The 24,808-nt window shown below is 37.9% G+C and overlaps 1 protein-coding gene across 1 annotated transcript in view; it reads left to right on the top strand.

Annotated features, from left to right (window-relative positions):
- The first annotated feature begins 497 nt into the window (after positions 1-497).
- Positions 498-24,808, top strand: part of TXK (TXK tyrosine kinase) — a 46,691-nt gene continuing 22,380 nt past the window's right edge. Inside the window, exons 1-8 of the mRNA XM_030880478.2 lie at positions 498-562; positions 1,604-1,706; positions 2,406-2,611; positions 5,174-5,239; positions 9,897-9,951; positions 18,930-19,009; positions 19,947-20,074; positions 24,617-24,691. Coding sequence (XP_030736338.1) covers positions 498-562; positions 1,604-1,706; positions 2,406-2,611; positions 5,174-5,239; positions 9,897-9,951; positions 18,930-19,009; positions 19,947-20,074; positions 24,617-24,691 — 778 coding nt within the window. The remainder of the gene's footprint in view (positions 563-1,603; positions 1,707-2,405; positions 2,612-5,173; positions 5,240-9,896; positions 9,952-18,929; positions 19,010-19,946; positions 20,075-24,616; positions 24,692-24,808) is intronic.

Raw genomic sequence — 24,808 nt, 5'->3', positions numbered from 1 at the left:
GTTAAATTACATTATTATATAATATATTATATTAAATATATTTATATTACTTTATGTAAATATATAAAATATATATTAAAATATTTTTGAAGAAATGCGATGGACCTAATTCAAAATCCCTGCTAACAGATTTCCTAGGAGAACATTGTTTCTGGAATCATATTCTTGTGTATACTTGTCAACTGACATTAGCCCTGATCAAGGTAAAGAGGAATACAGTGGTCATTTATCATTCACAGACTGAGGAAATGCATGAAACCAGACCCAGGAACAAGAGCCTGAGAAGGGAAACCACAGTGGCCGGGGTGCCAGTAACTTCTTTTTGTGTTAGTGACAGTTTTTCATCTTCTACTAGTGAAGAAGGGCACGGTCGAGACTTTGCATATGCTTTGCAATACTTTCTGTCACCCGTACCCTCAGGGATTTCCTCCTTTGGACCAGCACCAGCAGCCTCCTCTATCCAATATCACGGACTCACGGCTTTCTAACAGTTGAGAATGATCTGCTTTTCAGATAATACCGTCCAGTCGATTTTCTGCTGTTGCTGTTCCGTGCAGAAGCGGTAAGTCTTCTTCCGAGGTCAACTTCTCGGAAATTAATTCATTCCTTTTCTCTATTGCCTGTCGAGTCTCTACATCTCTTTGTATCTGCTGTTGCCTCTGCCTGGGAAACCCTACTCCCCATTTTCTTCCTGTTGAATGGCCATTCATTTAAAGCTAGCTGTAGGTCAGATGTCAGGTCTGTGATGCTTCCTTGATCCTCCTGGATTTAATTGCTCCTTCCATTGTGTTCCCAGAGCACGCGGCTTGGTTCTTTATTTAATACTTATTTCATGTATGCTATTTATATGTCTGTGTTTCACTCTGTAATTTTTACCTTTTAAGGGTAAGAATCCTGTCTTGTTTATTTGAGTATCTCCCCCAAACTATCAGTGCGTTTTACACTTTGGTGCCCAGCAAATGACGTATAAGGATAAAATCCAGCGCATCATGATAATAATAAGAGCCAACATTTAATGGGAGTGTTCTATATGTCAGACTGTGCTAAGAAGTTTGCATATTTTAGCTCAAGTGACTCTCAAAACCACCCATTTTTTTTTACAATCTCCATTATACAGATGAGGAAATTGAGGCTTAGAGAGGTTACATTGCTTACCCAAGGCCACACTATGAAAATGGTAGACCTGGGATCTGAACTCATGTTCTTATCGCTACACCATGTCTACTTATAACAATAGATACCATCGAATTAGGTGATGCATGTAAAATGATAAACACTGTGCCTGACACAGAGTAAGATCTTCATTATCATGATTATAATTGTACACCCTTAATATGCACCAGACTCTCTATTGGGCACATGAGATGTTTTCTCAATTTTATTTCATAACAACTCTATACGCTCTTAGCATCTCTAGTTTCCAGATTAAAAAAAATGAAGTTCTGAGAGGTAGTACCTTGTTCAAGGAAATGGAGTTTGGAAGTCTTCTAAAAAAAAAAACAATAGGAAGGAGATTTTTCTACTAGTTTGTGATAATCTAGTAGATTCATAGATAACTTGAGTACAAATAATCATTTGTAACATGATTATTTTTCAATGTCAGACAAGTGAGGACACAAATAAGCCTTAGCAAAGATGAAGAACTTTCAGAAAAATACACGCAGCGTCGCAGACCATGGTTCAGTGAATTGCCAAGTAAGAAGCAAGTGAGTATCATTTTGATGGGGGTGAAGGGGTAGAGGACGGTGGCATTTTTAGGGTCTGGGCCTCATGAGGTACCGTCTTCTGCCATGCCCAGAACCTAGTATCATGGTTGGCACATAATGAGTTCTCAGTAAACATTTAGTGAATCGATGTCCTAGAAGAAAGTGAAAGACAGAAACCAACCAACCAACAAAAACAGTTAAAATAGACTACTCTGCTATATTTTGGCAGAACTTGAAATTGGGAAAAAATGTATCCTGGCTACTGCCATTTTGAGGCCAGGATTAATTTTCAGTTCAGTGGCGGAGAATCAGTTTTCTTGGGAACTGTGTTAAACCCAAACACAAGCTTACAGCACGCGAAAGGGAAGAGCCGTTTTTCTTTTTCCAAGAGAGAAAAATCCTTGAAGTGAAACTATTAAGGAGGAAATAAAATTTTAAGAATTGTGACATGAAAACAATTCAGTGCAATGCTGGCAAGAGAATTGGTGATCTTGAGAATTTACAAAATGATGAGTGTGTTGCTGGATCTGGAAGTTTTTCTATAGTTAGTCATTTCCTACCTTTATCCCACCTGGGCTTCTGCTTTGGTGCAGCTGGCTGGGAAAAGTGAGGGGGCAGGCAAATAGGCTCTATCCCGATTCTTTTTTAGTACAGATCACTAAAACAATAGCACAACGACTCACTCTTTAGTTTTTACAGTCCAACAGGGGCCGAGTGCAGCCATCAAAACGCAAGCCGCTTCCTCCCCTCCCACCCTCTGAGTTTGCTGAAGAGAAGATCCAAGTCAAAGCACTGTATGATTTCCTGCCCAGAGAGCCCTGTGACTTAGCCTTAAAGAGAGCAGAGGAATACCTGATCTTGGAGAAGTGTAATCCTCACTGGTGGAAGGCAAGAGACCGCTTGGGGTAAGACTGATGGCTTAGTCTCTACCAAATCTCTCATCTCTCATTCTCTGAAGACTTCTGAAGCATGACATAGACTCCATGTAGTGGCTCATTTAATCCAGGTTTATAACTCTTCCTCGTAAATGAAACAGAAGCTGTTCCCACACCTCCCCATCTGTATGAAAGAGCATTATAGCACCGTGATTTCAGGCAGACTCTCCAAACTAGGTACACGTGGCTTTATATCCTGATGCTGCCGCGTACTGTTGTGTGTCCTTGGGCAAGTCACTTACCCTCTCTGTTTCCCTCCCTCCCTCCCTCCTTCCCTCCTTTCCTTCCTTTCTCTCTTTCTTCTCAGTTATAATTGACATATAACATTATATTAGTTTTAAGTATACAACATAATGATTCAATATTTATATATATTGTGAAATACTCACTACAAGTCTAGTTAACATTCATCACCATACATAGTTACAAGTTTTTTTTCTTGTGACGGGAACTTTTACGAACTTTTATTTATTCTCTTAGCAACTTTCAAGCATGTGATACGGTACTATTAACTGCAGTCACCATTCTATACATCATATCTCCAAGACATATTTATTCTGTAGCACGAGTTTTATACCTTCTGATCCCCTTCACCCACTTCACCCCCACCCACCCCTGCTTCTGGCAACCGCCAATCTGTTCTTTCTATCTATGAGCTTGTTTGTTTGTTTCTTCAATTTTTCATTTTTTAAAAGATTTCACAGGTAAGTGAGACCATATAGTATTTGTCTTTGTCTGACTTACTTCACTTAACATAGTGCTCTCCAGGTCCATCTATGTTGCTGTAAAGGACAAGATTTTCTTCTTTTTATGGCTGAATAATATTCCATTGTAGAGATATATACCACATTTTCTTTATCCACTCATCCGTCAGTGGATACTTAGGTTGTTTCCACGTCTTGGCTATTGTAAATAGTGCTGCAATGAACATGGGGGTGCATATATCTTTTTGAGTTAGTGTTTTCATTTTCTTCAGATAAATACCTAGGAGCAGAATTGCTGGATCATATGGTAGTTCTATTTTTAATGAATTTTTGTTTCTTTATTTGTAAAATGGGAATGATAGCTCCTACCATACAAGTTCTTATTCTAATTTATGCTTTCTTTGGCAATTTGAATTTTTTTCCTGTTAAGCTCTGAGATAGAAACAGAAACAGTATCTTATTCATTTTCATATTTCTACAATGACTAGTTTTAGAAGTAAACATTGCAATAGTTTCTGAATTAAATTGGAAAGAAAAAAGACCCTGGGATGCAATAAGACTTCTTTGTGTCCGTTGCAATAGATTGCTAATGCCAGACTGGAGTCCTGGGTAGAGAAGAATTCTGAGGAGTAGGTGAGCTTTCTGGGGAAGAATGCTGGCATTGATTTCTGATCCTTGTCAAGATTTGGAGATTATAAGTGTCTAAGCATCAGAAGTACATACATACCTCTTTATTTATATTTTCCTGATGATTTGGCTGTGTTACCAGTTTTTGATTGAGTCTCAACATGTGATGGAGACTTTTCAGTGGGAAAAGAGGTATGATGTCCCAGTGATCACAGTAAGTTAGTAGGTTCAGGGCTGTGTAATTAGCTACTGCTGCAGGTGGCCTATTGGCATGACTCAGACTTAAAGAGAAACAACAGCAATTTTTAACTTCAAAGTTAATAACTGAATATAGTTTTTTTGTTTTTGGATTCATACGTGATAAATAGTACCCAAATTCTGCTTTGCCACACCTCCAAACCCAGTCTCTTTCCCAAAAGGAAGCACCATTATTCATTTAGTGAGTACTTGTCCAGATCATTCTCAATGCACTCATTGAAACATATGGTATTGTTTGCAGATATAATTTAGCTAAGTCTGACCATACTTTATGCTTTGCTCTGCAACTTGCTTGTATTCCTCAATAAAATGTCTTGGAGATCTTTTCATAATTTTAAATTTCAGATTTCATTGGCGAAGGTATAGGAAAAGAGAAACCCCTCCCCTGCCGATGAGTGTATAAATTGGTACATTTCCCTTCAACAGCAATTTACTGTATCTACTGAAAGATGTACATACTCCGTGACCCAGCAGTTTCCCTGCTTGGTGTCTGTCTTAAAGAAGTACTTTTACTTGTACACAAGAAGGCATGTTCAAGTATTTCTTTCCAGCTTTGCTGTAATAGGGGCGTGGCTAAACTAGAATATCTATTCTGTGGAATACTCTGTGGCAATTAAAAAGAATTAAGTCAATATCTTTGTAATTGGTATGCTTTTAATCTAGTCACTATGATGTCCCAGTGATCACGTAAGTACACCTTTTCCTCTTTGCAAAGATTTTTGTCAGAAAACGTCTTAAACTATTCACATTATAAGTCAGAAACTTAGTATTTATCATGCAGAGATTTTAGTTGAAATGAAAAAACTTTTCTTTCTTCTTTCAACAATTTAAGTAGTCAAATGAATTTGATTTTCCCCTGCATCCTTGAGGTTTTTAAAAGGATTTTTGCCACAATAATGCCACAAATGTGCCAAGCGTTTTGATTTTTGCTTTGTCTTTGTAGGAATGAAGGCTTAATTCCAAGCAACTATGTGACTGAAAACAAACCAAGCAACTTAGAAATATACGAGTAAGTGTCCTCCAAAATATGTCCTATGGTTAATCTATGAAAATTATGTACATGTGGGCAGCTTATAAGTATACATAGTGGTTTTGGTCTGTAAGACCAAAGTAAGGAAAAGAAGGTAACACGGTTGGCAGCTTTAGCCTAAGAGATCTTTGATGCTTATAACGGTTGATTCAGAAACTTCTTTTTCTTAAAATCACTTTTGTTTTGTACAGCCAATTAAAAAAATTTTTGACAGTGACAATGTGAAACCAAACACTCATCTTGCACTTACTTTAATACATGTCCTAAATGGAAAAGTTATTAATTAAAAAATGGGGACTTCCCTGGTGGTCCAGTGGTTAAGACTCTGCACTTACACTGCAAGGGGCATGGGTTCGATCCCTGGTCAGGGTACTAAGATCCCTCATGCCATGCAGCGTGGTCAAAACATTTAAAAAAATTAAAAATGGCATTAATTGTGCATAAATGAAATTAGACTTAATATATAGACACATTACTGTATTTAGCTCATGTTTTGAAATCTTTTAGAAATCAATGAAGTTGAGAAGTAGGCTAATGTAGTTTGGAAGAACATTTGGTATGTTACTAGAGTTCTGCTTAGAAATACATTCTTGCTACCCTTATAGATTTAGAAGATGGAAATCTTAGCAGTCACTCTGCAGATCATTCTGCCCCTCATTCTGCAGATCAGAAACTAAGGTTGAGATATTAAATTTATTTATTTTTATTTATTTTTGGCTGCATTGGGTCTTTGTTGCTGCGTGCGGGCTTTCTCCAGTAGCGGCGAGCAGGGGCTACTCTTCGTTGCAGTGCACGGGCTTCTCATTGTGGTGGCTTCTCTTGTTGTGGAGCACGGGCTCTAGGCACGCAGGCTTCAGTAGTTGTGGCTCGTGGGCTCTAGAGAGCAGGCTCACTAGCTGTGGCGCAGGGGCCCAGTTGCTCCGTGGCATGTGAGACCTTCCTGGACCAGGGCTCGAACCCGTCTTGAACTGTGAAATGAACAGGTAAGGCATTTACAGTTTGGTCCACCTTGCCTAGTATTACAGGTGTACTACATTCATAGATACTTCAGTCCTCCAGTCAATTTATTTGTTCAGTCTTTTTTATCGTGCACTTAGGATGTACCAGATGTTAGCTGTTCCAGGCCTTGGAAACACAATACGGAATACACAGAAGCAGTCCCTGCCTTCATGCAACTTACAGCTTCATGGGAAAATAGACATTAAACAACCCCAAATTCACAAATAAATATATCATTTTAAATTGTGGTATTATGAAGGAACAGTATGGGGCACAGGGAGAGGGAAGGGGATATAATTTAAATGAGCGTGTTGGGTGGGGAAGACCTTTCTGAGGAAGTGACTTGAGGGCTAAAGGGGGCAGGAGGGAGTTAGGGGCCGAGGGGGGAAGGAATGCTGTGTCCACATGGGCTTCTGACATTTCAGGGGAACCTTTATTCAGGGAAATATTTATGGCTACTTTGGTTTGAAATTAAATTATCAATATTACAACGTAAAACCCTGGTTTTCAGTAAGCCTTCAGATTTAACTTGTAAGTCTTGATATACTACGCATAAATCTAAAAAAGTTAAGAACAGTCACCTTAATTGATACTCAACATACGAAATGTCTTTAAACAATCCATCCTATTTATAAGCTCAGTTAATTAAATTTCTGGAAATATCTAACTTGCATTGATAAACTGAATAAATTCAGTTTTCTTTTTAAGTATTGTACGTCACATGCCTGACAGCAAATTTGCAATTGTAATACCCCTTTGTAAGTCCTTACATGATCCTGGAAGTGTAATAAGTTAAACAGATATATGTGGTAAATCGAGTTCTCTTATCCATATGAATGTCATTTTAAAAATTGGTTCAATTCCCTCAAACTTCAAATAACAAGTTTAAGATTAATTTTAAATTTTAAATCAAAGACAAAAACCTGATATGCCAGATTCTCTTAAAATTATAGATATTTTAAATAGCAAACATTGATTATCCTGAGCTATGGAAATATGAGTCTGATTTATCTAATTGTCTCTACACTGAGTGCTTAACCTTCTCAGGGTTAGAAAGTCACTCAGTGAAGCAGATTAACCTTCTCAGACCTAATAGGGTTTCTAGGGCTAAAACTCAAGACCACAATACTGTTACTTATTGATCAGAAATCTAGGAATGGCACATGGGAGGCTTACATATATATAAGATGGTTGTACCCAACCACAGTTGGACGTACTGTGAGTCCAATCCTGGTGAGTTTGAGCCAGGATTTTTTTTAATATGTCAGTAGAAGGCCCACCACAATCCTGTGTATTGGGGCTTCTATTGAAATCATTCAATGTTAGTTTTTTTTTTTAATTTTTTAAACATTTATTTACTATTTATTTATTTATTTTTGGCTGCGTTGGGTCTTTGTTGCTGTGCGTGGGCTTTCTCTAGTTGCAGCGAGCCGGGGCTGCTCTTCGTTGCTGTGCGCAGGCTTCTCATTGCGGTGTTTTCTCGTTGCGGACCATGGGCTCTAGGTGCGTGGGCTTCAGCAGTTGTGGCTCACAGGCTGTAGAGCACAGGCTCAGTAGTTGTGGCACAGGGGCTTAGTTGCTCCACAGCATGTGGGATCTTCCCAGACCAGCGCTCAAACCCGTGTCCCCTGCATTGGCAGGTGGATTCTTAACCACTGCGCCACCAGGGAAGCCCCTCAATATTAGTTTTATAATCAGTGTTGTCTCAGTAAAGGAGTTACAGCCTTACCTATTTGAAAAAAACAAAACAGAACAAAAACTCTTCTAATTTTTACCAACTGATTTAAAGAGATGAAATTCTGAAATACCATGCTCCCACCTCCTCTAAATTGCATTCATCCTATCTTTTCCTGCCTTACATATATCATTATAATAATGCAGATGGAATTCTGCATTATTTTAAAGGGTCTTAAATTCATCATATACTTCTATCTGGCTCTTTTGTTACTACTTTGAAGTCATTCTAAGTATGACTTCCACGTGGATGGATTTTTAATTTATATTTAGTCAAAATTAATATATTTATTTTATTTATCACTATAATAAATAAGTACAAAGCAACAAAATTAACACCAACACAATAGCAGGTAAAAAACACTATTTAGAAAAAAATCAATTTATGTTAATCTCTCCCCTTTCGAGTACATTATGCAGTCTTGGCTTTTTACAGCTTCAGTTATTTCAGTGAGCTATAATCATCATTCTCCTTTTAGCACCCATATTTCAGAACTTAGCCAGTGGGGGGCCCCATTAAACTGGTTCCCTGTGTCTTTAACTCTGTCTCATTTATTTTGAAAGAATTTCTTCTTTCTACAGCAAGAGGTCTCAGACTCATCTTGAAATTCCCTTCCACAATATGAATAGTCATTAAAAAGTACTGAATGATATGCACAGTTTAACATCACAGTTACTCTTGTTTCCACTAGCAGTAAGTAGTCATATAGTCATATTACTTTGATTAGAATCATCTGTAATCATCCCCTATTCTCTGTGGTTCATCTTTTTAAAAGACTGTTTTCAATTTGAGGGCATTAGTATTTAAAGAACCTGACCATTCTAATTTAGTGGCAACTTTCTACTATTGAAGGTTAGGGGAAGTCCACATGATGAGATAGGTTCCATCCTCCAAGGCAGGTCTGAGTTTCAATCAGCCACCTTTGCGCTCCCCCCACTTGACTTACTGCATGGTTATATATGCACTCTTCCTTCCACTGTCCACAAAAATATTATTTCTGGTAAAATTAGATTAACTCCTTTTTAAAATCTTGTTTTGAAATGAAAGCTTTTCCATTTTTCTGTCTCTCGCCTTTGTTCTACCGTTTCCTCTCTCTTTCCTGTACCACATTTGCCTACTGATTGTGTTGTTATACCAAACCATATGTTTAAATTACAGTGTTACTTAATTACGATCACTGTGTGTAGCTCTGGTATTTTAAAGTCATTTAATGATGGCTTCATGCAGAGATAACAGCAAGGTCGGAGGCAGAAAAGGGCTTCGTGAGTTTGAGCCAGGAACGATTCCCAATGTGGCCCAAGCTTAGTAAGCGAGGGGAAAAAGAGGACCACCATGAGGCCCGTGAGGGATTGGGGCAGGGTGATTTGTATATTGGTTGTTTACGCTATCAAACCACTGACTTTACCACAAGGTAACAAACTCAGGAGAGTCAGATAAGTTGGTGTGAGTTTTAAGTTCAGAAAGATAACATAACACATATATAAGCATGTAAACAAGATGTTCCTGAGGGGAAAGAAATGGTTATTTTTTAGTTTGTTTAACCAAAGCTCTGTAAGGTGTTTATTGAAGATGATGACTTCCTGACCACGTACCTTTTATGGAATTTTCAGGAGGTTATATCATTCAAAATTATATACTAAGTGTGTGTCAGAAAGTTGAATGGAGATGTGATAGAATAAGTGAGATCTTGGCTTGCAATCAATAAAACTGTATTAAACTAACGGACACATTACAGTACGTTATTGTTTATCTGAGTTAAAAATCACTCCGTTTTCTAAAATCAGTTCTGGAGAAAGTTTTTAAAAATGAAGGAAATGGAGCAGCTTGGGGTTTTTTGTTTTTTTTTTTTTCTGGAAAGAAATGGAACATAACATTTAAAAATTATTTTTATTACTTTTACAGGTGGTACCATAGAAATATCACCAGAAATCAGACAGAACGTCTTTTGAGACAAGAGGTAATTCAATTTATTTGTGAATAAATTTGTGAATATTTTCAAAATTTCTGAGAGAGGCACATTATAAAGACTTTAGCCAACTAAAGAGTTGTATTACTCACTGGTTTTGTTTTTTTAGTTTTAAAATATTGTTACAGCTTCATCTCTACTATACATTTTTTAAGTCGTAAACTAGATATCTTTGTATCAAATCATGTTTTTCATTGATTTTCACCATAATTTCAGAAATGTCTTTCTCCTGAAATGATTCCGACTCTAACATACTAAAACTCCTTCATTCACTCTGAAGTGCATTCTGCCAGAAGGGTCTCTGTTTGGATTGCCTGTGTACCTTTGCATCAATGACAATCCAATATATAGTCTGCCCTCCTGAGCTTAGCTTAGACTCATGAAAAACACAGATATAGAAAAATACACGGGGCTGCACTTTCGTTCTTGGGAACAAAAGGAAGAGTGGAGTAGCCAAAATATCAAACTCAGATCAAAACTGCTCATCTAGGTCAAAACAAAACAAAACTGTGTATAGTTTAAATTTCCAACTGACGGTAAATATCAACTGTGGGTAAATGTACAGTCAGAACTAGAAAGTAAGTGAGAAGTATTTGTGTCATTATGACCTGGTGTCGGATGTTGAGGAAATCTAGAAATATGAGCGAGAATCAGGTCTGTATCTCAAAACTCAGTGCCAGTAATGGCTTAGGACACAGGGATGGTCCAGTTAGTAGCTGGGGGACAGGCTGAGCACGAGGGACACAGACCAGCCTCAGGTGGTGGTGGGGACAGAGGCTGGAGGTCTGGCCTGGCCTCACTGGCCGCGAGGAAATGGAGCATGGCGGCAAATGCAATATCTGCCTGGCATGGTGACATTATACATTAGTGGGTGCAGAATGGACAAAGAAGGTGTGATGACAGGCAGGCAGAAGTGGAGAAGGGAAGTCGAAAAGTAGGTCCACAGTAAGCAAGCTGGTCACAGGTAACATGGCCTGAATCTCTGGGCTGGGCAGGTCCTACGTGAGGTCCTACATCTGAGAGGAAACCAGAATGGGGCAAGTGTCTGACCTCCCTACAAAGGCTAGAATGGGGAATTTGGTAGCAAACCTTCCCATACCCACAACCCAGATATCGTAAATATCAATAGTAACATTGGGTCATAACATTCTTTAACAAAATAAGACATTACAGATACAGTTAAAGCCCACCCCCTCCCTCATCCTTCTGGTCCTCACTCACTCGGCAGAGGCAACCACAGTAGAAGGGTGTGTTCCCATTTTGTCCATGTGTTTAATTTTTTTTTTTTTTTGCGGTACACGGCCTCTCACTGTTGTGGCCTCTCCCGTTGCGGAGCACAGGCTCCGGACGCGCAGGCTCAGCGGCCATGGCTCACGGGCCCAGCCGCTCCGTGGCATGTGGGATCTTCCCGGACCGGGGCACGAACCCATGTCCCCTGCATCAGCAGGCAGACTCTCAACCACTGCGCCACCAGGGAAGCCCTAAATGTTTTAAAGATGTGCTTTTCACATTTAGATCTTTAATCTGTCTGAAGAGTGTGTATGATTTTTTTTTTTCTTCGGTGCGCGGGCCTCTCACTGTTGTGGCCACTCCCGTTGCGGAGCACAGGCTCCGGACGCGCAGGCTCAGCGGCCATGGCTCACGGGCCCAGCTGCTCCGTGGCATGTGGGATCTTCCCGGACCGGGGCACGAACCCGCGTCCCCTGCATCGGCAGGCGGACTCTCAACCACTGCGCCACCAGGGAAGTCCTGTGTATGATATTTTAAATATATACATATTTTTCCTCTATATCTTAAAATATTTTTTGTAATTTACATATTTTCTAATTTTTATTTTTTAAAATATGCCTGGTTTACATCCTATTTGGTTATGAGGCATTTAAAATATATTGCTTGTTTGGGTTTCCTAATATTTTATTTAGCATTTGTCCTGTCAAGTTCAAAGTTAGCCTGGCTTCTAATTTTCTGTCCTCTTTGTCTGGTTTTAGCATAAAAGTTATACTAGCATCATAAAATGAGTTGGCATGTGGGGTTTTTATCTCTTTTTCCAATCTCTGGAATTGTTATATTAGATAGAAGTTATTTGTTTCTTGAAGGTTAGATATATCTTTTGTAAAATAGTCTGGCAAGCTGCATTTTCAAACAGATAGATATTTGATTACAATTTAATTTCCTTTTCTGTTTGTGTTTTTTTTGTTTGTTTTTTGTTTTTTTTTTGCGGTACGCGGGTCTCTCACCGCTGTGGCCTCTCCTGTTGCGGAGCACAGGCTCCGGACGCGCAGGCCCAGCGGCCATGGCCCACGGGCCCAGCCGCTCTGCGGCACATGGGATCCTCCCGGACTGGGGCACGAACCCGCATCCCCTGCATCGGCAGGCGGACCCTCAACCACTGCGCCACCAGGGAAGCCCCTGTTTGCGTTTTTTGGGGGGATTTAATTTATATTTACCTAAGGAATTGCCTATTTTATATTTATTTTCAATTTTATTGCATAAATTATTTATGGAAGTATCTTATAATTTTATTAATTTCATATTTCAATAGTCAAAAAATTTTTATACTTCAAAAATCAAAAGGAAGGACTTTGAATTTTCTTTCATCCTTGTCTCCAACCCATCAATTTCCCTCCAAACTACTATTATTAGTTTGTTTTGTGTCCTTTCACAGATATTTACTACATATGCAAGCAAGTACAATATATCAATATTTTCTTGTGTTATTTTTATGCAAATGGTAACATAATTATTATACTTTTCTGTACGTTACTTTTTTTCACTTAATAATATATTTTAGGAAGCTTTCCACATCAGTATGTAAAGTGTCCTCATTCATTTTACACCTGCATAGTATTTCTTAGCATGAATGTGTCACAATTTATTTTTTTAATTAATTAATTAATTAATTATTTTTTGGCTTCGTTGGGTCTTCGTTGCGGTGCGCGGGCTTCTCATTGCAGTGGCTTCTCTTGTTGCAGAGCATGGGCTCTAGGTGTGCGGGCTTCAACAGTTGTGGCTCGTGAGCTCTAGAGCCTACGCTCAGCAGTCGTGGCACTCAGGCTTAGTTACTCCGCGGCATGTGCGATCTTCCCAGACCAGGGCTCGAACCCGTGTCCCCTGCATTGGCAGGTGGATTCTTAACCACTGCGCCACCAGGGAAGTCTCTGTCACAATTTATTTAACCGATCCTTCATCATAGAAATTTAAGTAGTATATACTTCTTTACTATTAAAACAGTCCTGCCGTAGGTAACCAACACGTTTGTCTTCTTTCCATTTATGTGAGAATATTTGTAGGATAAATCACCAAAGGAGGAAATTCTGGGTCAAAGAGAATGCACATTTCCAATTTTGTTAGCTATCACAATGCCCTCTATAAGAGTTGTATCAATTTATATATCTGTCTTACATTTAGACATGTAAGAGAGTGCTTATTTTCCCACAACATCTTCAGCAAGCGTTTTAATTAAACATTTGGAACTTTGCTCTCTGACATCTCATCTCAGTGTGATTTAATTTGCTTTTCTCTTATTCTGGGAATGTTAAGCAGTTTTTTCTATATTAAAGTCTATATATTTGTATTTCCTTTTCTGTAGCTGTCCATATCCTTTGCAAGATTTTCTGTGGGTTTTTTTGATGCTTCCCTCACAATTGGTAGGACCTAGGTAGCTATATTGAGGAAATTAGCTCTTTGTGATATGTGGCAATATTTTCTCCAATTTTTGCTTTGTGTTTTTTTTCTTGCCATGAATAGTATTTGAATTTTTAAGACAAATTTTTGTAAGCCTTCAGGGTTTGTGTCAGGTTAGAATTGCCTTGTCCACTCCAAGGTTATAAAAAAAAAATTCCCATGTTTCTTGACTACTTTAGTGACTTTATTTTTTATGTATACATGTTTGATCCATTTATAATTTTTCCTGTTATCATGAGGTTTGGATCCAAGTTAATTTTTTTCTTTACCAAGTGTCCTTCTTGTCTGTATTGATTTGAGATGCCACTTTCATCATAAACACAAAAAACTGTGTCTGGACTTACTACATGGTTTCATTGATCAGCCTGTCTATTCATGTTCTGCCATTATAATGTTTTAACCACTGAAGCTTTCTCTGGTGTGGCTAGCCTCCTTTCTTCTTTTTTAGAAACATTCTGGAGACACATATTTTGTCCATATGAACTTCAGAATTACTTTGCCTCATTTAAAAAAACTTTCCTGTTGGTTGCATTAAATTTACAGATTAATTTAGAGAAAATTGTTCATGCATTACAGATCAGTGGGGTTTAGGGACCAATTTGTTCCAGGACCCATATATTAATTACTCATATAGAAAAAATTAAAATTAGATCCCTACATCAAGCAAAAACAGATCTTAGATGGAGTTAAGACCTAATAAGAAAAAGCAAATACTTTTGTATTTTTCAGGAGCATTTTAAGGTTTTCTTCATTTAGCCCTTGCACATGGATTTTTAAGTTTATTTTAAGGTATTTTATCTTTTTGTTGCTATTATAAATGGGCTTATCTTGTTATTTTTACTTTTGAAAGCTCTTGATTTCTGTGAATTAGTTTGTAACTGATGACTTAGATGAATTCAGAAAATTTTTGTAGTATTTTTTCAGGCAATTCTCTTGGGTTTCAGGTATGTAATCTTATCAGCAACAAACAGTGATTATTTCAACCCTCTTCTACAATTTTAAATCAGTGTTGTTCATTTCTGCCTCATTTAATTGCACTGGCTAGTATCTCAGAACAGAATTAAGTACCAGGGCTGACAGTGGGTATTTCTTTTTTCCTGGTTTTAGTTAGAATGATTTCTACATAAAACATGATGCTGGACTTGGGACTAAAGTAAATAAGGGCTATTGTGTTAAAGAAGTACACATATATTACCATTTTATAAAAAAATAAGAAAATCCTGATAATATAAGTTGAAATTGTCAAATGCTTCTTCAACATCTATGGAGTTGTTGGATGAGATTTTTCTCCTCAGATCTATTAAATGATGAATCATATTAATAAAATCCCTAATATTAAATTACTTGTGCATTCTTGTATGTAATCCCTCTTGGTCATGGTGTATTATTCTTTTATTGTGCTACTGGATTCAGTTTGTTAACATTTAGTTAGGATTTTTTTTTTTTTTTTTTTTGCGGTACGCGGGCCTCTCACTGTTGTGGCCTCTCCCGTTGCGGAGCACAGGCTCCGGATGCGCAGGCCCAGCGGCCATGGCTCACGGGCCCAGCCCCTCTGCGGCATGTGGGATCCTCCTGGACCGGGGCACGAACCCGCGTCCCCTGCATCGGCAGGTGGACTCTCAACCACTGCGCTACCAGGGTAGCCCCTAGTTAGGATTTTTGCATTGATATAAGTGAAGACTGGTTAGTTGTTTTCCCTTTTGTACACAATCTTTGCTGTGTTGTTGGTATGGATGTTAAACTACTTTGTATAATTTAGAAGTTTTTCTTTCATATGCTCTGGAATTATTTAATTGATCTATCATTTCTTTAAGATTTAGTAATATCACAATGTGTAACTATGGTGCTTTTTAATGTCGTAGCTCTTTTAAAACCTTATCCGTGTTTCAGTTCAATTGGTCCAGTAAGATTTCTAGCTTTTCTGGAATCAATTTTGATAAATTTTATGTTTTGCTAGCTAATTACCCATTTTATTCAAGTTTTCAAATGTACTTTATAGAGTCAAGAAGATTCTTTAATTTTTTTCTAGATGCTTATGACTTATTTTTTAATAGATTCACCCCATTATTTATTGATTAGGTTAAGTAGTAGTTTATCTATTTTATTTTTTTTCCCTAGGCAACCAGACTTTGAATTTAATTACTTGCTGTATTATATTTTTGTTTTTATAATTTATTATTTTCTGCTTTTGTCTTTATTTTTTTTATAATAATGCAATTGATAAGGAAATTTAGTTATTTCTGAGATATACATTTTAAAGTAATAACTAGAATTATGACTTATATCGTTATGTCAGAACATATAAGATTTTTAGAAATTTCATGTAATGTCTGAAACATTTATATTAACATATTTCCATACAAATAACCCAAAGAAAGATTAGTATTAGTTGTTTTTTTTTTTTTTTTTGTACTGCAGGTTCTTATCAGTCATCAGTTTTATACACAGCAGTGTATACATGTCAATCCCAATCACCCAATTCAGCACACCATCACTCCCACCCCACTGTGGTTTTCCCCTCTTGGTGTGTCCATACGTTTGTCCTCTACATCTGTGTCTCAACTTCTTCCCTGCAAACTGGTTCATCTGTACCATTTTTCTAGGTTCCACATACATGCGTTAATATATGATATTTGTTTTTCTCTTTCTGACTTACTTCATTCTATATGACAGTCTCTAGATCTTTTCTTCTACTTTACTTGGGTTTATTTTATAATTCTTAACCTAACTTCTTGAGTTGGATCTGTTTATTTTGTATTCCTTTCATTTATTGATATAAATAATGAGACTGTGAATTTATTTCTGAGTATTGCCTGACCGATATAACAGAGGTCCTGATATGTAGTGTTTCCTTATTAATTTCTAGATTTTTTCATTTTAATTTGAATTTCCTTTCTTAATTGAAATATGGTTGACACACAATATTGTATTAGTTTCAGGTGTACTGCATAGTGATTTGATATTTGCATACATTATGAAACGATCACTGTTAAGTCACCATCTGTCCCTTTACAAAGTTATTACAATATTATTGACCGTATTTCTTATGTTGTATATTACATCCCTGTGGCTTATTTATTTTATAACTGGAGGTTTGTAATGCAGTCCCCTTCACCTATTTCATGCCCCCTCCCACCCCCTCCCATCTGGCAACCACCCTTTTGTTCTCTGTATCTATGAGTCTGTTTTTCTTTTGTTGGCTTGTTTGCTTTGCTTTTTAGATTCCACATATAGGTGACATCATGTGGTATTTGTCCTTCTCTGTCTGGCTTATTTCACTTAGCATAACACCCTCTAGGTCCACCCATGTCACAAATCGCAAGATCTCATTCTTTTTTTATGGCTAAGTAATATTCCATTGTATATATATGTACCACATCTTCTTTATCCATTCGTCTGTTGATGGACACTTAGGTTGCTTCCATATCTTGGCTATTGCAAATAGTGCTGCTATGAACATTGGTGTGCATATATCCTTTCAAACTAGTGCTTTCGTTTTCTTTAGGTAAATATCCAGAAGTAGAATTGCTGAATCATATGGTAGTTCTATTTTAAACTTTTTGAGGAATCTACATACTATTTTCCATAGTGGTTGCACCAATTTATAATTCCACCAATAGTACACAAGTGTTCTCTTTTCTCCACATCCTTGCCAACACTTGTTATTTGTTGTCTTTTTGATGACAGCCATTCTTACAGGTGTGAGGTGATATCTCATTGTGGTTTTGATTTGCATTTTCCTGATGATTAGTGATGTTGAGCATCTTTTCATGGGTCTGTTGTATATCTTCTTTGGAAAAATGTCTGTTCAGGTCCTCTGCCCATTTTTAAATAGAATTGTTTGTTTTTTGATGTTGAGTTGTATGAGTTCTTTGTGTATTTTAGACACTAACCCCTCTTCAGATATATCTTTTGTAAACATCTACTCCCATTCAGTAGGCTGCCTTTTCATTTTGTTGATAGTTTCCTTCACTGTGCAGAAGCTTTGTAGTTTAATGTAGTCCTATTTGTTTATTTTCGCTTTTGTTCCCCTTGCCTGAGGAGACAAATCCAAAAAAATGTTGTTAAGACCGATGTCAGAGAGCATACTGCCTGTGTTTTCTTCTAGGACTTTTATGGTTTCAGGTCTTACATTTAAGTCTTTAATCCATTTTGAGTTTATTCTGGTATATGGTGTGAGAAAGTAACCCAGTTTGATTCTTTTGCATGTAGCTGTCCAGTTTTCCCATTGCAATTTATTGAAAAGGCTGTCTTTTTCCCATTGTATATTCTTGTCTTTTTTTGTCACAGACTATTTGACCATATAAGCGTGGGTTTATTTCTGGGCTCTCTATTCTTTTCTATTGGTTAAAAAATTTGACCAGAAAATGAGGCTTGTTTCTTGGTAAGCATCTGGAAAGAGAAGGAGAAGATGTATTATGTTCATCTTGAGGAGTCGTATCATGCTGTTTGGATTGTGCAGTTCTCAAGCAACCCACTAGCACTTGATAAGTGTAAGCTTTCACGGGTCTGCCAAGATTCTGAGATATTTTCCTCTTCATGAGTGTAAGCACACTTAATAAGGGGAAAACTTTTTTTACGGTATCAAACTAAACCAAACAGTCAACTTTAAGCTTATTTGAAAGCAATTTTCAGCTTTAGTGGAGTTTCCCAAAGAATGTCCATGGGGATCCAATTGATAATGTACCATCAAACTTATTATAATATTCTTCCCTCCTGCCATTTCTCCTTCTGCCTCTCTTGTACCCCTAGAGCAAGCAGAATGGCTGTCCTCGCTCTTCTCTCCAGACTCTCCCAAGTCTATTCTCTTTCCATGCATATCATGAGCTCTGGTCTCTCTTTCCATTCCTCATCTTCCCAGATGTATTCCTCTCTGCCTCCTTCACCCCCACTTACCATGTTGTTTCTTTTCCTCTAAAGAACAATCCTGTCAGTCTGTCTCAGAGTTTTTCTTATTCATCAGCTATTTTTATCTATTATCTTGATCAGTAGAACAAAAATAACTAAATGGTGGGGCACAAGGCTGTCAAATGCAGAATTCTTAGAAAAATCAGGAGCAAAGTTTTAAAATACTCATGCATTGCAAATTCTTGTCCCAATTATATTTTATTTTATAGTTATGACATTTAAGTCTATAAAGGGTTTAAGAGATAACATTGTGTGTACTTGTAAAAACAGTATCATCCTTTTATAGTAAGTCAGTATAGCTTTGGTTTTCATTATTGAGATGTTTGTCTTTCTTCCTAATAAGGAATAAACTTGTAAATGAATGAATTGTTTTGCAGTCTAAAGAAGGTGCATTTATTGTCAGAGATTCAAGACATTTGGGATGCTACACCATTTCTGTGTTTATAAGAGCTGGGAGGTAAGCAGTTGTGATTCTGATCTCTCTAGAAATAGCAATCCCTGGGACAGTCATTGTTATGGAGACACCATCACATAGAGAATGTAAGTGAGAGCCTAACATAGAAAATTGCTGGCCTGGAACTTGGGACAACTAATTGGTTCAAATTTTATCCCCTAACGAGCTCTGCATGTGACATTGGATAAGTTACTTAAACTCTCTCATCTCCTTTTCTCAAGCATCAAGTAAGGAGATTTGAGTAGTTGTAGAAGACACTGCTAGTGCGATTCTCTCCTCACCTTGGTTTACCCCTGGGTTACCCTGCAGAGAGCTCTCTTGTACTCAGAAAGCTTCCTGTTTCTTTCTGCCTGAGGATGTTCTCTGGCTGCGGGTTCTTGTGGTCCCCAGGGGTGGACTGGAAGTACCTGAGAGTTAGCTTCCTAGGTGACCCTCCGTCCATGAGGAGTGGAGGATAAGCCCTTCAGCTCCTTTGCACTTTAGTGGGAAGACTCTGAGGTATGTTCCACAGACTCTCATCTCTTCCTAGAGGGATTAAGCCCCAGCTGCCCATAGCAAACCTGCTCATCAATACGCCCGATACTGGTTTTCCTCCCTCCTTTGTCTCACATCTCTCACAGTGCATTTATTCATTCATTGAACTGATACTTGATTCAATAAATGCTCAGAAGTGTCCATTACGAGCTGTACATTTTTGGACACTAGACTTGTCACCTAGACAACTTTCGCTGAAGTTATGTTTGAACCTAAGACCCCAGTACCATAGCTGAGGAATTTTCCTGGGCTGGGGTTGCACCTGTTGAATTTAATCCTATCTGCTCTTCAGTGTGTAGTGTTACTAGGATATGAGTTTTAGAGGTGGAGTCCTGTTGCATAATGATTGACTTGGTTCCATCGTGGTCTTTTGCTTGTTTATGAACTCACATTTTACTGATTGTAGAAGTATGGAGGCTACCATCAAACATTATCAGATTAAAAGGAAGGACTCAGGACAGTGGTACGTGACTGAAAGACACCTCTTTCAATCAATCCCCGAGTTGATCTGGTATCACCAGCACAACGCAGCTGGTAAGTCAGAAACTTCAGGCTGGGAGAGTCGGGGAGCCAGGCCCCAGAGAGGCAATGTATCTCTGGTCAGACACTGAACAGGACCAAATATCCCTGTAGAAATGTTTAAGAGTCGAAATACAACCTGTCTTCTGTGCAATTCTCCTCCTCATTGATGCGTTTTTGTTCTTTCTAGTCAGGTGGCAAGAGGTAGGTTGATTTTTTTTTACATTTCTGCCAGGTTAGAAAAATGATAGATGACAAGGAAGCAAAAGGCCATTTAGTCATTATGCATCTGTTCTTGAAATTTACATGGAGCTAAATGTAATAAAATTTCAAATGTCCTAAAGGCTCATTCTTCTTTCTCTTTACCCCTCTAAATTTGCTCTTAACTTTAGAAAGTTGCAATAGAAAATTACCCTTAAATGTCTCATTGTCTGTTCTTTCTTGTATGGAAAACAGAAAATGTTTTACACAGGACACAGCCTTACACAGTTACAATTTGACTTGAATATACCAGAGGCATATTTAACCCCCTTTCCCAGCTGTAATTTGCAATAATGGCTATTTTTGCAAACCTATCATCTATGGAAAGATACAGAATTCCAGAAAGTTCCACCACGATTACAACCACAGCTCTGGTCTTCAGCCCTCGTCCAACCTGTACTGGACTACTCTGAGCCTATGGGGGGAATCTCCTTACATCAGTGTTATAGAATTTGGAACCCACTGTAACTTCCATATTCTTTTGACTTCTTGACATGCAGTACTTTTTTTAGATTTTTCTCATGAAAAGTTGTGATGCCCAAACAAATCCCTTTTGGAAAGCGGCCACTTTTCCATTACACTGGTTCTAAATATCAGGAATAAATCCAAGGAAGTTTTTATTCTCTTATGGAATGAGTCCACCTGGGTATTCCTGATGGTCACTGGGCGTTTGGTTAGAGAGGAAGTGGCAACATGTCTGAGTGGGGCCAGTGAGGACATATTTGTGGCTAGAGATAGAAACCCTTAGAATCAGGAGTTTTCTTCGTCACGCTCTTCTTTCCCCTTCCTTCAAAGAAAAAATTTAAGAAACAGAGTGGTGGTGGTGGTGACGTTAAAAAAAAATACCGAGGCAGATCAGGATGTGCTGACCTGAAAAGATGTTAGTGATAAGTTGCTTAGTAAAGAAAAAAAGGTGCAAAACAGTATATTTATAGTCTTACTTTTGAAAAGTAAATATATAGAAATACGTGCATACATAGAAAAATCCTGTTACAGTTTAGGTAATAATTTTTAAACTAATAAGATCATAACAGACTACAAGCTGTTAATGTTTACCTCTGGGGAATGAGACTGGGGGTAAGGGAAACTTATTTTCTGCTTTGTAGATTATGCTAGGGTTTTAAAAAATTACAATGTATGTAAATTATTCTTATAATGTGAGAAATACCACACAGATAACTTTTAAAATTAAAGCTAGATCAAACAATAAAAGAAAGAAAAACAGGGTTTGAGAACTTCTAACTACGGTGGCTGTTTATTAGGGAGAAAAGAAAGTAGAAAAGAAATAAGACAAAGAGAAAGAAGGATGATAAGAGGAAAGGCATGGGACTCAGAAATAGTTGATATTTACTGAAGACTTACTTTGGACCAGACCCTATTTTATGTATATTTATTTATTTAATCTTCAGAGAAATCCATGAGGTAGATGCTGTTGATGTCTCTATCTTACAGAAGAGGAAACTGAGGCATGAGTTGTGCTCAAGGCACACCGTTAATAAGTATTTGCACTGAGATTTGAATTCACAGAAATCTTTGAAACCATTGGAGCCGTAGAACCTACTGACTCCAGGGTCTGCGTTTAATGACTGTCATCTCCTCCAGAAAGAGGCAACTTAGATCATTGGAGGATCCAGATGAGGCTGTGAATTGAAACCCATGACTATCCCGTCTAGTTTTTGACTTCTGATCAATTTAGCTCATGACAGTCCATCTCTTTACCAGAAGTAAGGACAATGCAAAGAGAGTGACAGACTTTTTTTCTATCAGAGAGACAAACCATCACTAAACCACTGGTAGTAATTCACAGAATAAAAACATTTGGCAAACAAAAACTTTGAAGTTAGAGGAAGGTGTTAGGGTCTTAAGGAAATTCCTATTATGTTCTTTATTTTGATCATGTGTTATAGAGTCCCAACTTCATGAGGGCTCTAACCCCAACTAGGTCTTCAGAGTCACTGGTAAGCATCCTTTCCTGTTTTCTGTTCAAACTTCTACCATTCTCCTCAAGACCCCCTTTCTAGTATTATCCACTGCCCATGAGTAAATTGCCTAACCATCTACTTCATTAAGAAAATTGAAGTCTAAGGGGTACAAACTATTATGTATAAAATAAGTTACAAGGATATATTGTACAACACAGAGAATATAGCCAATATTTTATAATAACTATGAATGGAGTACAATCTTTAAAAATTACGAAACACTACACTACACCTGTAACTTACATAATATTGTACATCACCTATACTTCAGTTGCATGATTCTCCTGCCTGGTAGACACAGATACCTGCAATCCCACATGCCCTGAACTTCAATGAGGAAATGGAGCTCTTCATCTTATACTACTACTTTCCTTCCAAATTTACTCTTCCTGGTGTATCATCATCAGATAATCGTATCATCATCTTGCCAATTACAGGGGCTGGAAACATGGAAGTCAGAATAGATACATCCATTCTCCTTGCACTTCTGATTAATTATCAAGTGCGATGAATTTCATATCCTATATATGTCTCATGTAGGTCCCTGCCTCTCCCTGTGTACTGCCCTAATCATTGTTCACTTAGATAATTACAGTGGCCTCTTCACTGGTCTTGTCGCCTTCAAGGTTGACTTCCCCTCATCCATCCTCTATACTGATGCCAGAAGGATGTATCAAAATGTAAATCTGACTACACCACTCCCTTATTTAGGATCTTTCAATGGCTCCCTCCCACCTGCAGGAAGATGTAATGCTCCTTTGCAAAGCATACAAGGCCTTGACCACAACCAGAATATAACCTACCTCTCATGTATAATTTCTTGCCCCTACCTCTCACTCTTTGCTCAAATAGCTCTTCCTGCATCATACCTCTAAGTATCAATATCATCTCATGCTACTACGTCTGCCTACAATGTGGACTCCTTTTGTCAGATCCATCTCAGGTATCATCTCCTGACAGAAGACTTCTTTGAATCCAACAATGTGCGAGGTGCTCTTCCTCTGTGTCCCAGAGCACCTTGCGTATCTTCATCATAGAACTTACTCCTTTTACATTGAAATTGCCTCTCTCTGCCTGTCATCCCTCACTGAGATGGAGCCCCTGTGTGTAGAGTCCTCATTTTCTTCATCTTTGGTCCTCTGGAATCTTTGGGATCTACTTAGAGAAGTGTCTTACACACATTGGGCACTTAATAATGCTGCTTTCTGTTCTTATGTTGGCCAGGTTTGTTCCTGTCTTCCAGCCTTTGCACATGCTGTTCCATCTGCCTGGAATGCTGTTCCTTCTGATCCTTGTAGGATGGCTACTCATCCATGAATGTCAGCATAGCTGTCATCTTGTCAGAAAGGCCTTCTGTGGGCATTCATTCTAAAGAAGCTGTATTTCATCCACTCTACTTCATCTGCTTCATCGACTCATCATCTGCTTCTTCTTGTGTGTGCATGTACTTCTTTATTTTCTCTGTTCCCACTTGAATGTAAGCTTCATGAGAGCAGGGACCATCGCTGTCTTACTCACTGCTGTCTCCCACCATGTAGATAATGCTTGGCACAAAGCAGTCTTTCAAGAAATGTGAGTTGAAGAAATAAATAATAAATGTTTGTTGAACAAAAACTGAAATTGACTCTATGGAATACTACATGTGGACCCAATCAAAAGAAGTCTCATTACTCTACCATGCTATTAAAAAATAATAATAAACTACTCTCAAGAGGAGGATGGGGAAATGGGTACACTTAGACACTGTTGGTGGTTGAATGAATTAGTACAAACTTTCTAGACACTCTTTGATCATGAAGTCACATTTTAAGAAATTTATGCCTGAGGCAATAATTTGAGAGGTACATACAGATATATGTTCAAAAATATACAGCATATTTTACAATAGTGAAATCTTGGAAATAATATTAAGGTCTATTTATAGTCATTGACACATGTCAATTAATTTTGAGTGTAAAAATCTTGGAGCAAAACATTTACATTGCTGTGAAACATATCAGATGTTTCAAACACGCATAAGGAAATTTTTGCGAAAATGTTCACCAAAGTGATAACAGTGTATCTCTGGATACTAAGATTTTGTAAGGGACCTTTATTTCATCTTTGTGTTTTCTTGGATTCTTTAGTTTCTATTCAATGAGCATATATTATTTTGCGAAAGGTGTTTTTCTAATGGGAAAAATAAGCAAACAGACTAACTGTAGAATGCTTTTTTGCCTGATCTATTTAAGGAATAGCACTATATTCTAGTATATTTGGCTTTTTCTTTTGTGCTAGTAACTAGGACTGAAATGCTGACTTTTTTTCTCCCCAGGGCTCATGTCCCGTCTCCGCCACCCAGTTGGGCTGATGGGCAGTTGCTTGCCGGCCACAGCTGGTTTTAGCTATGGTAAAGTATGCACATGTGCTCAAGTAAAAATCAAATCCAGTGAAGAGCCTATCCCAAGTTCCCTCTGTGTTCTTTAAATTCTCAGCTCTTTTGAGGTAGAGCCTGTCTAGCTACATT

The sequence above is a fragment of the Globicephala melas genome, chromosome 5, assembly GCF_963455315.2.
Source record: "Globicephala melas chromosome 5, mGloMel1.2, whole genome shotgun sequence".
NCBI classification, from domain to species: domain Eukaryota; kingdom Metazoa; phylum Chordata; class Mammalia; order Artiodactyla; family Delphinidae; genus Globicephala; species Globicephala melas.
Note: the sequence above shows the minus strand (reverse complement) of the source record. Positions and strands in the feature narration are given on the sequence as shown.